The sequence below is a fragment of the Serinus canaria genome, chromosome 12 (assembly GCF_022539315.1).
Source record: "Serinus canaria isolate serCan28SL12 chromosome 12, serCan2020, whole genome shotgun sequence".
In the NCBI taxonomy this organism is placed as follows: Eukaryota; Metazoa; Chordata; class Aves; order Passeriformes; family Fringillidae; genus Serinus; species Serinus canaria.
The window spans coordinates 5,624,192-5,638,374 of record NC_066326.1 but is presented as its reverse complement, the minus strand read 5'-3'; the positions used below and the strand labels follow the sequence as shown (position 1 = coordinate 5,638,374).

The following is a 14,183-nucleotide window of genomic DNA, read 5'->3' as shown; positions in this document are numbered from 1 at the left end:
CCAAGCTGAGAAACCTGGACTTGGAGCATCTCTATTGAAATCAGCCTGCCAAGACCAATTTGATGTGTTTTATTACTGCAAGGAATTCCACAAATATGCTGGCAACTTTTGAGCGTCAGTGCGGGTTCCTAGGTAGAGAAAAACCTCCTTAAAAATACACATTTTCCAGATTTTGCAAACATTTACCAGATGTAAATTCATGGGGGCAATTCATCTGCCATGACAAGTGTGTAGACATCAAATCTAGCAGAAGAGGCTGAGCACCCACCTCTGTCGTGAGTGAAAGTCAACAGCCAGATATGCCTGGCTGAGCAAAGGTTTGTTTTCAATTATATTTCAAATTCTTCTAACAATACTGTGTGGCGTCTGGCACCAACACATCTGAGCCTTTGAAGTGGTTCTTGACTTCAGCCGGAAAAAGTGGGAGGGCAAAAAATGGGAATCAATCAGCAATTTCAGAGTCAAACCCATTCTCTGAAGAGAAGATGTTAATACCAAAATCCCCCAGCACCATGAATGTGTTCACAAAAACAACAAAAAAATCCCTAAAACAAAATCTATACTTGGGCCAAAACAGCCATGGGTCTGCTTTGGGGTTTCACCTTTAGAAGCAAGGTTATGTGATACACAAATCAGGGGTCCCAGACTCAGGAGTCTTCCTGCCTCTATAAAGAGCTCATGGCAGGAGACATCCAGGGCATAAACCCAATGTGTGGAGCATCCATAACAGATCATGACAGCAGCATGGGTGCTGCAGAGCACAAACCATGGGGTGCTGGTGGCAGCACACCCAGATCACCTCTAGGAGAACATTCAGAGAAGAACATTCCCAGGAGCCTTAAGCAGGTTTGCAGTGCCTGCAGGTACAGGAGTTGCCACACACCCCCTTACTTCCCTTTCTTTCAAGTCCACTTTGAAGCATCCAAACTTCTTTTCAGATTTAAATGACACTAAGATCACAGGGGAAGTCGGTGCAAGAACGGGGAAAGGCTCAGTTTTAAAATCTGTATCTTTTTTATCTGGTTTATTCAAAAAAGCACAGCTGTGGTTTAAGAACAACAAAGTGGCAGAGTGCAGCAGCTCTCAAGACTGGGAATGGTGGTTTTGGTCAAAATGATGCTAATTTAAAGAGGCATAAAATGCCTTATTCATTTTTCCTAAGCCATGCTCAAGTCCTACCAACTCTTTCTTAGGTCAGGCATTTTCTGGCTCAAAACATTTGCAGAATTTCAAGAATTTGCTCCACAAATCTTGAGGTTGCTTTGCTCAGGCATGCTGACGTGTGGGCAAAGGGAAACCAAAACTTTCCTTGAATGCTGCAGAAAATTTTAAACCCTGCCCAAGATGAGAAATGCAAGAGTGAAAACTCTGGAGGAAGTGTGGGTTTTCTGTTGCATTTCAAATTTCACCCTGAATCCATTCTTCCAGGAGGGGAACATGGCTGTGCCAGGACAGCAAGGCTGGTGGCCTCCATGTGCTCCCCTCAAAGCAGGGCTGGAATTAGGAATGAACAAATAAAACAGGCTTCCAGATCAAGTTTTCTTGGCCTTTACAGAGATGATCATGCTGTGAAAAAGCTCTGGGCAGAGTCTCTCTCTTCTCCCAGGCAGGATCCAACCACATCCCAATGCCCTCCATCTGCAAAGGACAAGCCACACTTGGACTTCTGCTTGCATGGCCCCTGGACAGTACTTGACTTGTCCTCTGGAAATACCCACTGCATTCCACAAAACTGAGAAAACTAAATCTCTAGCTTATCCATAAAGCCTAATGTTTATAGGGTTACATCAGGTGAGATGCTTCACTGCTTTAATTACAGGGCTATTTTAAGGCTGAGGAGTGTCACCAAAGCAAGGCCAGGTCCTGCCTGCGTCAGCTTGGCATTTATTCCTGCCCTGCTTCCCAACAAGTCCCCACAGACCCCATAAGGTGAGGGCTGGAGGGGTGATTTCAGCTGAGGGAGACCAGTGTTGTGGCAGAGAGCTAAATGTAGAGCAAGGGTGGAAAACAACCACAGTGACAGGCTGGGCATGGGTCAAAGAGCCACAAACTGCCCCAAAACACCATCAGATATCCCACACAGAGCTGGCTCACCTTGGCTTGAAAGCCCTGAGTGGAAGTGGCCAGAGTGAATGGTGAAGCCCTGGCAGAGTGAGAGGTGCTGGAGGGCCCTGGCTTGTCCCTCCTGCCTTGTCCCCTTAGACCAGACCTAAACAGGCATCCTGCAGCCCCTTCCCAGCACCACAGCAATGCCAAGAGAAGGAGCAGCTCTGCTCTTCCACATTTGGCACTGTCAGGTGGCTCCAAAGCCACTCAAACAAGTCAAGAGGAATTCTGCATTGCAAACCTAAAAGGCAGGAAAACCATCAAAAGGCTTTTCAGTTATGAGAGACCATAATCTCCCCAAAATATTTCAATGCACATTTTCAATTCACTCCCAATCCCAGTCTTATGAGGGCTGTTGCTGTTTCTGTCTCTCTCACAGCTGTGTTCAGGAAACTGACTTCCCAAAGGATTGGAAATTTCCCTGCCACCAGCTGCCATCAGCCCAGGAGCCTGCAGGGATGGGATGGCAGGTAGGTGCTGGTCCAAAGGGAGATCTGGGGAATGATGCTCCCTGCCATGGCAAGAGAGACTGTTCATTACCAGCAGTCAGAATTACTCAGGAAACCATAGAGGAAGCAATTGGAACTTGTTGGACAGGAAAACTTCCCCATTGTTTCCAAATGCACAGACCTGTAAATCTGTGCTGAATTCCTCTTCTTTTAACCATGCATTTCACAAACAAAGAAACATTCATTAACACAGCCCCAAGTGTCCAGCTGTCACCTCATCCTCCCCCAAAAGAGAGGATTTGTGTTTTTTGACTTGAAAAAAAACGATCTGTGACAAACCTAAATGGTTTAATGGTGCACAGCCCTTTCCCCAGCAAGCCCCATGCCAGCATTACAACTTGCAGTGCTTCAAGCCCTGCCTTTCAGCTATTCCCAGCTGGAGAGAGAAGCAAACAAAGTAAACAGCAGGACACAGAGCCTGGGCAGCCTGAGCACACTGTGCTTATCACACACAGAGGGATGCAGCACAGCCCCAGTGTCCCTGCCAGCTCAAAGGACAGCTCAGGCTCTTGTGAAGCCGACCACAAAGTGGAAACACTTGAGACAAGTGCTAGGAACCACGAGAGAAAAACTGCAGTGAACAGCCAGGGCTGTGATTTGGCATCTCCCAAGGAGGCTGCCCAGCTGCCTGGCTCTGCCTTCTCCCCACAGGGGCTGTAAATCCCAGACCCCTGAGTGGCCAGCAAGGGAAGGAGCCCAGGCAGCAGTCCGAGGGATGCAGACACCCAGGGCCATTCCTTCTCATCCACAGCTGACAGCCCCATGCCCAGCAGGCTGTGAAGGCACTTTCTTCCTGGAAATTCTGCTTCAAGAGGAGCAGCACATCACCAAAAACCAATCTCTAGCTGTGGCAGTCACAAGAGCTTGCTGCTTTGGCTGAGATGCTCCTCCACTGCACTGGTGGCATCACTTGAGACACAGAGGAAACCACCAGAGGTTTATAACCATGTGAAACAAAGATGGAACAACTCTTATAAATCCTTTCAATTCAGAGAAGTCTAAAAAAAAAAACCCCACACAATCCTTTATTTACTGATTTACATGCAAAATGCATGCACTACTCCAAAAGAATCCAAAGGTGTTCAAAAGCCTGAAATTCTGACTTAGATAACCTGTTTAAGGAGGAAAAAGAATGAACAGAGTTGTTTATAGACCAACAGACAGGAACAGCACAAAAATACACTTAGCAAAGGAAAAGCACAAACTATTATGACACCTTTCAAAATAAAACATCACATGGTTAGTTTAAATCTCCTAAAACAGGAGAAGTCTCCCCATACTGCCAAAACAAATGAAATACAAGTGTGGATGTGACCCTGCTGCAGTTCAGGAGGGGACAAAGGTTTGCAGTGAGTTCCATGGACAAACAGAGCATGGGATGCTCTCCTGGCTGCCAGCAGGTCACAGCTGCCCTGTGTCACAGCACCTGGCACTTCTGCCCATGCCTCTGCCACCAGGCAGGTGGGTGAGCAGTGAAGGAAGTGGGCATGAGTGAAGTAGAACACCCAGGACCAACACACACCTTCTCACCCTCTGCAAGTGACAGAGGGGTCATTGCCAACACAGGCCATGGACAGACACATCCCTGCCATACCCCTCCATCCTCTCATTCCCTGAGGCTGCAAAGGCTCCTGAAAGAGGAAGAAATAAATCCCATGGCTCCATGCACCTTCCAGCTCCATCTCAAAGCAGCCACCTTGTGCTGGGAAACAGCCAAATTCAGGCTGCCTGCTCAGGACTGCTGCAGAAGAGCTCATCCTGTCCAGACTAGAGGGCATTTTTTAAACCTGTGCTAAAGGACTGTTTCTGGGACTTTTCCACAGCTCTGAAAGCTGTGTGGATGGCAGAGCCACAGCAGAAAGGCAGCAAAGGGTGCCTGGGGCTGCTCCCCAGGCAGCAGCAGAGCTCCAGGCTCCCCCTGCACACAGCCCAGCAGGAGAGGCACCAGTGTTTGGACAACTGGAACACATTTAGGGGGCAATTTTTCACAGGGCCTCCAGCCAGGCCGTTTCCTACAATTGCTGTTTTATTACCCAGGACACAATCCACAGACCAGCAGCTTCCCCTGCCCAAATCTCCCACCACCCCACTCCTACACAGACATACACCCACTCAGCACACCCCAGTGAAGCACCTACACACAGAGGACACCTCCAGCACTGCATCCATAAACACAGCTACAATCAACATCCACCAATCCTGTCACCTCCAACTGAATATCTTCCACCAGTTCAGCCAGTCCCCATCTGCACTGGGGAGCAGCCCAGCACTGCCACACAGGCTGCACATCCTGCCCTGCTGGACAGCCAGCACTTCTTAGGAGTATTTTTAGATGACAGATAACATAGAGAACTTGTGTTTATATTGGCTTGAAGCAGGCTAAAACACACTATAAGTGAAGTTATAAAGCAGCCTGAACACCAGTTAGGCAAAGTGTATTTGGAATTTGCAGGTCAGTATTTTGGAGAGCCTTGTGAGTAGCTGGTGTTGATGGTAAGCTCTCCAGAGCAGGGGAGCATTCACAGCACTGAAAGATAACAGGGCTCTAGCCTGGAAAGTGCCCATCCCAAAATCACAGGCTTTGTGCAACCAGAGAAACATCTAAGTGGTGAGGATGAATCTCTGTCCCTGTGTGTGGGGCAAGTGGGAAACAGCACTGTCCAGACTTGGCATTCTGAATTTCTCATTTCCTCCTTGCACCTGAGGGTTTGTTTGCCTTCCTATAGGGAAGAAAAAAACCTAAAAATCGAAGGGGGTGGTCTAGGAAAAAGCTTTTCACTTCAAGATTTCACGGCCAAATTGCCACAGAACTCAGGAGGGTGTGTTCTCTAATCTGAAAGGATTCCTCTAAAAACAGGCACTTTCAGAAGGGGAAACTTTTCCAACATGCAACCAAGTAAGTTGAGTAGGATTTACAAGAATTACATTTAGGACTGAACCTCTGCTAAAAACTATTTCAAAAAATAATGAGACTGCCCCAACAGGTCCAAGAAAAGACCACAAAGGAAAATTCACACAGGTTACTGTCCCATTACAAGTAGCAACATCAACACTACCCAAGCTCTGCCTCCCACCCTGAAAAGAAGAATAAAAAAGACAAATTCTCTTGCACAGAAAACTTTTACTTCCAGAACAAAGCTTTAGGCAAATAATACATTTTCAAATGCAACTTGTGTATCACATTTTAAGAATCTGTAGCTCTATATCAAATTGTTCAATTGTTAAGTCTCCTACACTTTTCCTCCTGAAATCCACACAAAGCCACAGTGGGAAGCTACAAAACTGCCATGGCAGGTGCAAATAACCAACCATTCTGTCTGCACATCCAGCATGGTTAATAAAAGCTACACAGATGGCTGCAGTTTGAGACCTGTCCTTCAATTCCTACTCAAAGTGAAAATGGAACCACGTGAACCAAGTGAACTCTGCTCCTGGAATTGGATGTGACGCATCATCAGGTCTTGAGAGGTGTCCCCAAAATAGCAGGGCCTGCTTCTAGACATCTCCAAAATTATATGGTTGTGGCCTGAGAGACAACGTGCTGAAAACATAATTAGGGAGTGTAACATATTACATGTGTTGTGGTCCTGCTCTGAAGCCAGAGGAGGCTGGGGCTGTCGGACTTGGGCTGCAGCACAGGATTTGGTTAACTATTAATGGATGACTCAGCTACAACAATAATAGGTATTTCATGTGGTGCATTAGCACAACGGCACCCTGGTCCTTGACTTAGGCCTCTATCCATGCTAGGAAACAAAAAAAAAAAATCATAGTACATTATTTAATAGCTGGACATAGCAGGAAAGAGGTATTTTTCCAGGGTGTGCAGGAAGAAATCCTTTGTTTCTTCCTGCACACCCTGGACCCTCACACTCTGCTTCTTTCTTCACAGGCCACTAAAAACCAGAAAAGGAGAGCTGTCAGGGGGTGCCCAGGTTTTTTATGAAACCACAATCCAGACCAAGGTGCTTTATTGATTTACTGCTATTCACCAAAGCTAAATTTTATGTTAAATTACTCCCCTCACCCTGCATGAGGTGCTAATTCCTGCCCAGCCCAGGTCCTGCAGAGCTGATCAACCTGAACCCTGGATTTTCCACAGATGGCTCTCCCAAGCAACATTACTCTAAATTATCTGTGCTGCATTCATCCACATGACCCCATCCAGCTCCACGCTGCAAGACAAGGGAGTCACACTGGGTGATTAGGTTAGCAGCACAAAATGATTGTGTTAAAAGCTGATGAGCTGAGCTAACTCAATCCAAGGTGTCTGGCAGGGCAGCCAACGAGATCAATTAAAAGCCCTGCAGCCCTAATTGAGAGTTTCTGGGTGCGGCTAACATACCAGTCAGGGCCAATACACAAATCAGGGCCAATACACAAACCCTGAGCAGAGCTGGCCACGGAGGAATGAGAGCCATCATCCCAATTTGCAGCCACTCAAACTTCAAGACCAAACCTGAGCCCCTCTAGGATGGATCAAAGGGCTCAGGAGCCAAAGGCAGGCGCTGCTTGGGCATGCCCAGGGTGGCACTCAGCACTTCCCTGCTGCCCTGCAGAGCGGTGGGAGATGCTCCTGTATTCATGAGCCCAGGTGCAAGCACAGAAGGGCATTTCAGGGACAGTTCTTGGGGGATTTGCCTCAACATGAAACCACCTTGAGCCCTTCCAGCGGGCTCTTGTGAAGCTGCAGTCTGGGACCATGCTTCCAGTGCTCTCGGACTCGCCTGCACCAGGGGAGGCTCGCACACCAAATAAAGCCCCACTTCCAAGAGCTTCTACATCTGCCTAAATCCCCATCAGAGCCAGGACTCCAGCAGCAGTTTAAGCAGGGAAGTGAAATCTCACCCATGCTCAAGGAAGCGTTTAAGTACCTGAAGTGCTTTGTTGAAGTGTCTGGGGTCCCAAACGTATTAGTTTACCGCTTTTAGGTTCTTGATGGCTGCAGTTTGGGATAAGACAATGAACCTCGCATTTGCTCCTCAAATTCCAAGCAGAAAATCCTGCAAAGCTCAGCCACCCCCAAACCTTACATCCAGAAGACTGCAGAGCACTTTGCACAAACAAAGAAAAAAAAATATTAAGCTGTACCTAACACATAATAGTTGATTTTTCTAGAGAACACTTGATGTTGTGTTCCTTTTTTCTTTTTTTCTACTGCCTACTGAGACGCTGCTTCCCCTGTCCTGGGAATTTTCCCTCTGCAGCTCCTCCTCCCCCAGCTCCCAGACCATCCATTCTCCCCTTTTCAAACTGCACCCATTGTAAAAGGCACTGAATATTAACACAGCCCATTGAGCACTTGCTTCTTTTGTATGGGACCCCCGCGTTTCAAATTGCAGTCACTGCAGAGAGGAAAAGTCTCAAAGTGATTAAATGCCGTGAAGTTTCTCAAAAGGAGAGAGGAATATGCAGAGGAGGTCCTAGAGCTTTTCACTAGAAGCCAGGGGCTTCTGCGAGAGCCAGAAGGGCTTCTAAAGTGGGGGTATTTTTCCCTTTGTTACCAGTCTAGTATTTACTCTTAATCCTAGTCCGACGAGCCAATTTCTGCCCCGTCTGCAGCTCAGTGTGGGATGGAGATGAGAAGCTCAGACAGCAGATGCAGAGGGCTTGCTGTTAACTGCTGCCCTCCTGTAGGAACTGATAAATAAATACTGCGGCATGCTGAGGGTGGTCAGCGAATCCACCGACACATGTTCGCACAGGAAGGGTGGATTTACTCGCAAGCACATGTATTTATTTGTGCTTGAGCAGGCGGCCCGGAGAGGCTCTGCTGTTCCCCACCAGGGCAGGCACTGCAATGCCGCAGGGTGCAGAGCGACCCTGCAGCCCTGGGGACTGTCCCCAGCAGGGCCACTGGCGAGGACGGTGCTCCGGGAAGCACCAGAGCTGTGTGGCACTGCAAGCTCCCAGCACTGTCCCACCTGAGCAGGAAAACCTCCTCGGAGCACCACCCGGCAGGGTGTTTGGGTGGCCAGAGGGACCAGCCAGCTGCACCAAGGCACATCCCTCTCCCAAGCCATCCTTCAAACCCCCCGGGCAGCCGGCACACGCTGAGAGCTGCACAGCTGCGCGGGGCCAGGAGCCCAGGGTGACCATTACTTAATCTTTGTTCCATTATTTCAGCAGGCCTGGAAGCAGGACGTGCAGGAGAGGTGCTGCCAGCAGCACTCCCCCCTCCCAGCAGGAGAGTCCCCCACACCTCCTCCTCTCCCAGCATCTGCAGGAGCAGACTTACCCCAGAGCCCGAGAGCCACTAATGCCCTTCTCCCAAAAAACCCCATGCAACCAGCAGCAGCAGAGCCCCTTACCAAGCAAGCAAAGAAGCCACCCTAACATGTGAAAGCAAAGCTACAGGACCTGACACGTGAAAATCCCAGCTTAGCAAGAAATTTACAGGTAATTTTGAGCACAAACATTAAGTTTCACTGAACAAAGTCTTTGTGCGCATGCACTTGAGCCCAGAAAGAGTCTGCTCCTGACTCCTAGTTCAAATGCACTTCCAGACCCTGACACCACTGCCAGGCACCCACAGGACTTTAAAAAGCATTCAGACACTTTGCCCTGATCTCTCCGGAGAGCAGCAGCACCGTGCAAAGAGCCAACACGCACGCAGCTGGTGCCTCGGGGCAACTTATCCATATACCAAACCCTGGAGCCTTCCTGGGAAACAGAGAGCAGCTCTTAGCCCTGCTCTCCTGGGGACCTGGGGATGCTGCCTTTTCCCAGACATGCCAGGCACACACACACTGACCCAGAGGCAGAAGGGTCCATGCACAGATGGTCAATATCCCCCAAATATCTCCTAGTCATTTGGTTCAAAAATGAACAATACTTCTGTTTAAAATAAATACTTTCTCTGCTGAAGACCATGTTAGCAATTAATTACCTATCCAACCATAGCCTCACTGGCTAAATCTCACCAAAAACTGTACCTAAAATACTGCTGCTTTATCACTAAATAGAAAAGTAAAAAACCCTCAGTCATACACGATGTCTAAAGGAAATATCTGTCACTCCTCAAAAAGCAAGATGCATGGAGAGACAGAAGAAGAGGATGCAGGGGATGTGCCACATCAACACTGCTGAAGCTCTGACTTTTTTGGGGGCTTTTTTGAGGCATGAAGTATTCTGTACTTAAGCTTAGCCCTAAACTTAATGCCACATGTAACACTCTACTGTAAAAACAAACTTCAGACTTAAACACCACAAGACACTAAAGCACCTCCAAAGAAAGGCACTGCAAAGGAGCTCTGTGCACCCTTCCCAGGACCAGGAACCCTTCCCAGCTGCAGCTGGGTGCTGCTGCGAGGATGGGATGGGTCATGGCAGTGTTGCAACGTGCCCTGTGCAGCAAGTCAAGAACACTTATATAACTGATACACAGCGCTGAGCTGCCTGTTGCTTTTATGGAAGAAAAAAATCAAAAACAACCCTGAAAAACAACCATGCCACGCCACATTAAATGTGAGCGACTGCAGCCCCTCTGCATATCAGCTATTCCTTCTGAAAGCTTGGGAGAAAAATGACAACTCCGAGCCCTGCTGCCAGCAGAGAAATAACAATAGTTTCAAAAAGCCCCAGTGCTTTTCCTTGGTACTGATAGTCCTGTTGACAAAATACGCGGCGTGATTAAGTCTGTTCCAGAACCCTCCCCGGCTGCCGAGCCGCATTTCCAAGCCGACAAACAAAAGCTTTATCTCCACCACACTGAAAACCGACTCCAAGCACTGCCCCGGCATTGTGGCACTCGTTAGGAATAAAGATAAACTGCTAAGGAGGGATTGTTCAATAGAGCCTTAATGAAGTTAAAGCACTGCCACCAGAGTCACTGGAAGCTGGGTTTTATCTTGTCTCCTATTAGCGATCGAACATGCCCAAGCTTATCACCGCGGGGAGCGAACAGCTCCGGCGGGACCCAGCCTGCCCAGCAGGGACGGAGATGGGGATGCGCAGCTCCAACATCGCCTGGCTCGTCCCAGTTCATGGCTGGAGAGCCCGCACCCCCCGGGCTGCGCTCCCCCAACAGCCATGGACCACTGCAGACCTTCACATTTCCCTTCTTTTTCTTTAAAAGGGCACGGTAAAAAAAAAAATCCAAAAAGAAACAGAGATACTCGCACAGAGATAACTTTTCGCTAGCACATGGTGCTTTTATAGAGAGCGTTAAACCAGTAAAGAAGTGAGTTATCAACTCACTGCATAAAAATTGAATATTTATGATCCCATTAAGCCTGAAAAACATGCTTCATCCTTGTGCTTCTAAACTAAAATACGTAATATAAGTAACAATTAGAAACATTATTACTCTTAAAACAAAAGTACTTGCAATCGCTTCAACGTCTTCTTTTAACACTAGCTATGGAAAGGAAAAAAGCCTTGATGTTGTATTTTCAAATACAATAGCCATCATTTAACCAACTCTTGGTTAGTTTGCAATATACAAAGTTACACACCGTATTCTATGTGTCTAAAAGATCAACATCCACAGAAGAAGATTTATACGTGCTCTTACTCCTCCAATAAAATTTGAACTGAACACAAGACACTCCAAAACCTGCTCCATTTGAAAAAGACACTCCTGGGTATTAGCACTCCGGAAATAAATTTGTTCTGTCTGGGTTATTAACGCCCTTCCTTGCCCAAACAAAGATACACTGTCCTATTTTAAGAGGTGCATGGGAATGCTGGAATTATTAAAAGCTTGCTCTGAAAGGTGAGGGAAAGATCCTTCTGAGCAACAGGTGAATGGGATGAGTCAGGGCTTTAGTGCAGAGGCCACACGTTCCTCTCAACACAAGACACGATAATTTAATGTAAAACAAAGCATTTCTGCAGCTAAAAGTGAATACCACCACGAGAACCCGACAAAGCTCTAATAATTTTTTTCAATAAGGAGCTGGATGACCTCCAGCAATACTTCAGTGACCGTCCTCTCTCCTGGACGGGTTAAGGAGTATCTATAACAACCAGGAGTTTGAGAGATTCGATAATTTATGAATCTGTTCAAACAGCAGAAAGGCCCCGCAACAGAAGCGCTGCTTTCCTCCCTTTTTCTGGATACTGATTTCCCGAAGTTAACGAGCAGTTCAGGGCACTTATTTTTACAAGTTTGTGAGCACACATACTCAGTCCTCCTGGACTGTTAAACCACTCGGACTGTCAATGCTAAGCCCACATTTCCCCCCCAATCTCCTGAGCATCAAGTGTCCGGTGTTTTATTTCGACTTCCACGAGCCCAGAGCAGCGACCACGCAACGGGAGCGGACCCACTGCGCTTCCCGGGAAATGGCAGTGACTCCGTCCTGCGCTTGGACACGAACCTGAGCACCTTAAACCATCCTTCAAGGGATAAAAAACATCGAACGGTGCTGCAGCAACCACCAGGTGCGGGGCTCTGAGCTCAGCTGCCGCCCAGGACACACGATACAGCGCAGCTGAATGACTTCGCTACACACCAAGCACGGAAGGAGCGCAGCCAGCCCCGACTGGAAAACACCTGGGTTTTACCGAAACTCCCCAGAAGTCCTCGACTCCTTTTCTTTCCCCGAATTTCACAGCCTACAAAGTTGGCAGCATTAAAAGAGCGGGCGCGGCCGCGGCGCTGGGGTCCAGATTGGGGCGCGCCCCGCTCCGCAGCCCCGGGACGGCGCGGACAGACGGACGGACAGATGGATGGATGGACGATGCCCTAATAAGGATTCGGAAGCCCAAGCTGGCAGTCATCTCCAGCAGATCCCATCGCTAAGAGACCAAACCCGCTCCCGGCTCCCTTTCCTCCGGGATACTCGGAAAGGGCCAGCCCCGAGGGGACCGAGGTACGGGGAACCCCAGCTTTCCAACCGGGACCAGCATCGCACCCGCCGCCCCCTTCTCCCCCATCCCCGCGCCCGGTGGGTGCCAGAGAGGACACGGGACAAGTTCGGCACCGCGCAGCCCAGCGCCTGCTCCACTTAAACAAACAACCCGGAGTTTCGCGGGGATTTCTGTTTAAAGTTCTCCTGCCTTGACAACAAGCCAAAGAGCGCTGGTTTGGCTGCCCGAACCCCCCGCCTCGCCCCCGGCCCGTTCCCGCGGGTCCCCCCGGTACTCACACGTGCCGCGGCCAGCGGGGCAGGTCCCGGGGCAGGGCGGGCAGTGCCAGCCCGCCGCAGCTCAGCGTGTCCCCGCTGCAGGCGCAGCCCGCGGGACAGCCGGCGGCGGCCGAGCGCAGCAGCCCCAGCAGCAGCAGCGCCGCCGCCGCCCGTGACGGCAGCGCCATTTTGTATCCGGCACCGGGGAACGTCCGCGGCGGGAGGAGGCGGCGGGAGCGCTCACGCCGCGGCCTCTCAGCGCCGCTCCGCCGCCCGCAACATCGCCTCGGCCGCCGGCCCCGCGGGGCGCTACGGCACCGGCATCCACCGGGCACTGCCGGGCGGGTCGAGTCCGCGTCCCCGCCGCGGGAAGCGCCTCCTGCTGCTGCTCCTTCTCCTGTCGCTCCGCGCCGCACGGCTCGGGCTCGGCGGGCGTCGGCCGGTCCCGGTGCGCTCCCGCGGGGTCGCCGCCGCTACCGCCCAGCCCGAGCGCCGCTCGCCGCGGACCCACGTTGGCGACACCGCAACATGTAGCCGCGCCGCCCCCCGCGCGCCCGCCCATTGGCTGCCGGGCGGCCCTCGCCGCGCCGCCATTGGCCAGGAGCCCCCCCTGCCGCGGCGCTGCGCCTTCCCATTGGTGCTCGATGTCCGTCAATCACGGGCGGCGGGGCCCGCCCCCCTTTCCCACTCCAGGTGTGAACGCGGGCGGCCGCTCTCCGCCGAGCTGCCCCTCTTAAAGGGGCCGCGCCCCGCGCTCGGACCCGCGCTCCCAAACCCTCCCTGCCGTAAATCCCGACAATTCCGGGAACACCAGGGCCTGGGGGCGTCCCCGCACCCCGGGCTGTCCTTCTCCGGACGCCACGAAGCAGCCGTGGGGCTGCACTCCGCAGGGACACGCGTGTCCCCCCACGACGCCGTGGCAGGAGCGGGTCAGTTCTTGACGGGTGTTCCAGAGCGCACCTGAGCACGGCTGCCCGTCCCAGATGTGCCCGTGGCAGCGGAGCCCAGCACGGGGCCGATGGAGAGGGCACCGAGCCCGCAGCGGGTCCGAGCCTGACTCGCCGGGGGCTGCTGCCGGAGCATCGCGGGCACGGCTCATTGCGGAGCATCCGTGCGCTCCGAGAGCCGCTCCCGAGCTCACCGGGGAGCATCCAACTGCCCTGGGTCAGGTTTGGATGTGGCCCAGTACAGCATTTAGGGAAGGAAGCTCTTGGAGTGCTCAGCGCACCCACGGCTGGCGGGAGTGTGATTTAACCCCTTACAGCATGAGTTACCTGGGGAAAAAGGGATTTTTTAGATATCACAGGGCAATGCTGCTTCTACTACCTTTGATTAAATTTGCAGCCTTCTACTGCAGGTTCCTCCTGCGTGCAGGGACAGAGCCGTATTTTCTTCCTGAAACAGAACGGGGCATTGCACTGCAGGATGCTCCAATAGTGCTGCACATCTCTTCCCAAAAAAAAAAAAACCAGGCTCCACAAGGGCAATGACATTT

General features: G+C 50.9%; 1 protein-coding gene across 1 annotated transcript in view; it reads right to left on the bottom strand.

Moving 5' to 3' along the window:
- LRIG1 (leucine rich repeats and immunoglobulin like domains 1) overlaps positions 1-13,787 on the bottom strand; it is a 90,419-nt gene extending 76,632 nt beyond the window's left edge. Inside the window, exons 1-2 of the mRNA XM_030228093.2 lie at positions 13,473-13,787; positions 12,710-13,161 (exon numbers count right to left, since the gene is read on the bottom strand). Of these exons, the coding sequence (XP_030083953.2) occupies positions 12,710-13,161; positions 13,473-13,787 (767 nt within the window). The remainder of the gene's footprint in view (positions 1-12,709; positions 13,162-13,472) is intronic.
- Positions 13,788-14,183: the final 396 nt, after the last annotated feature.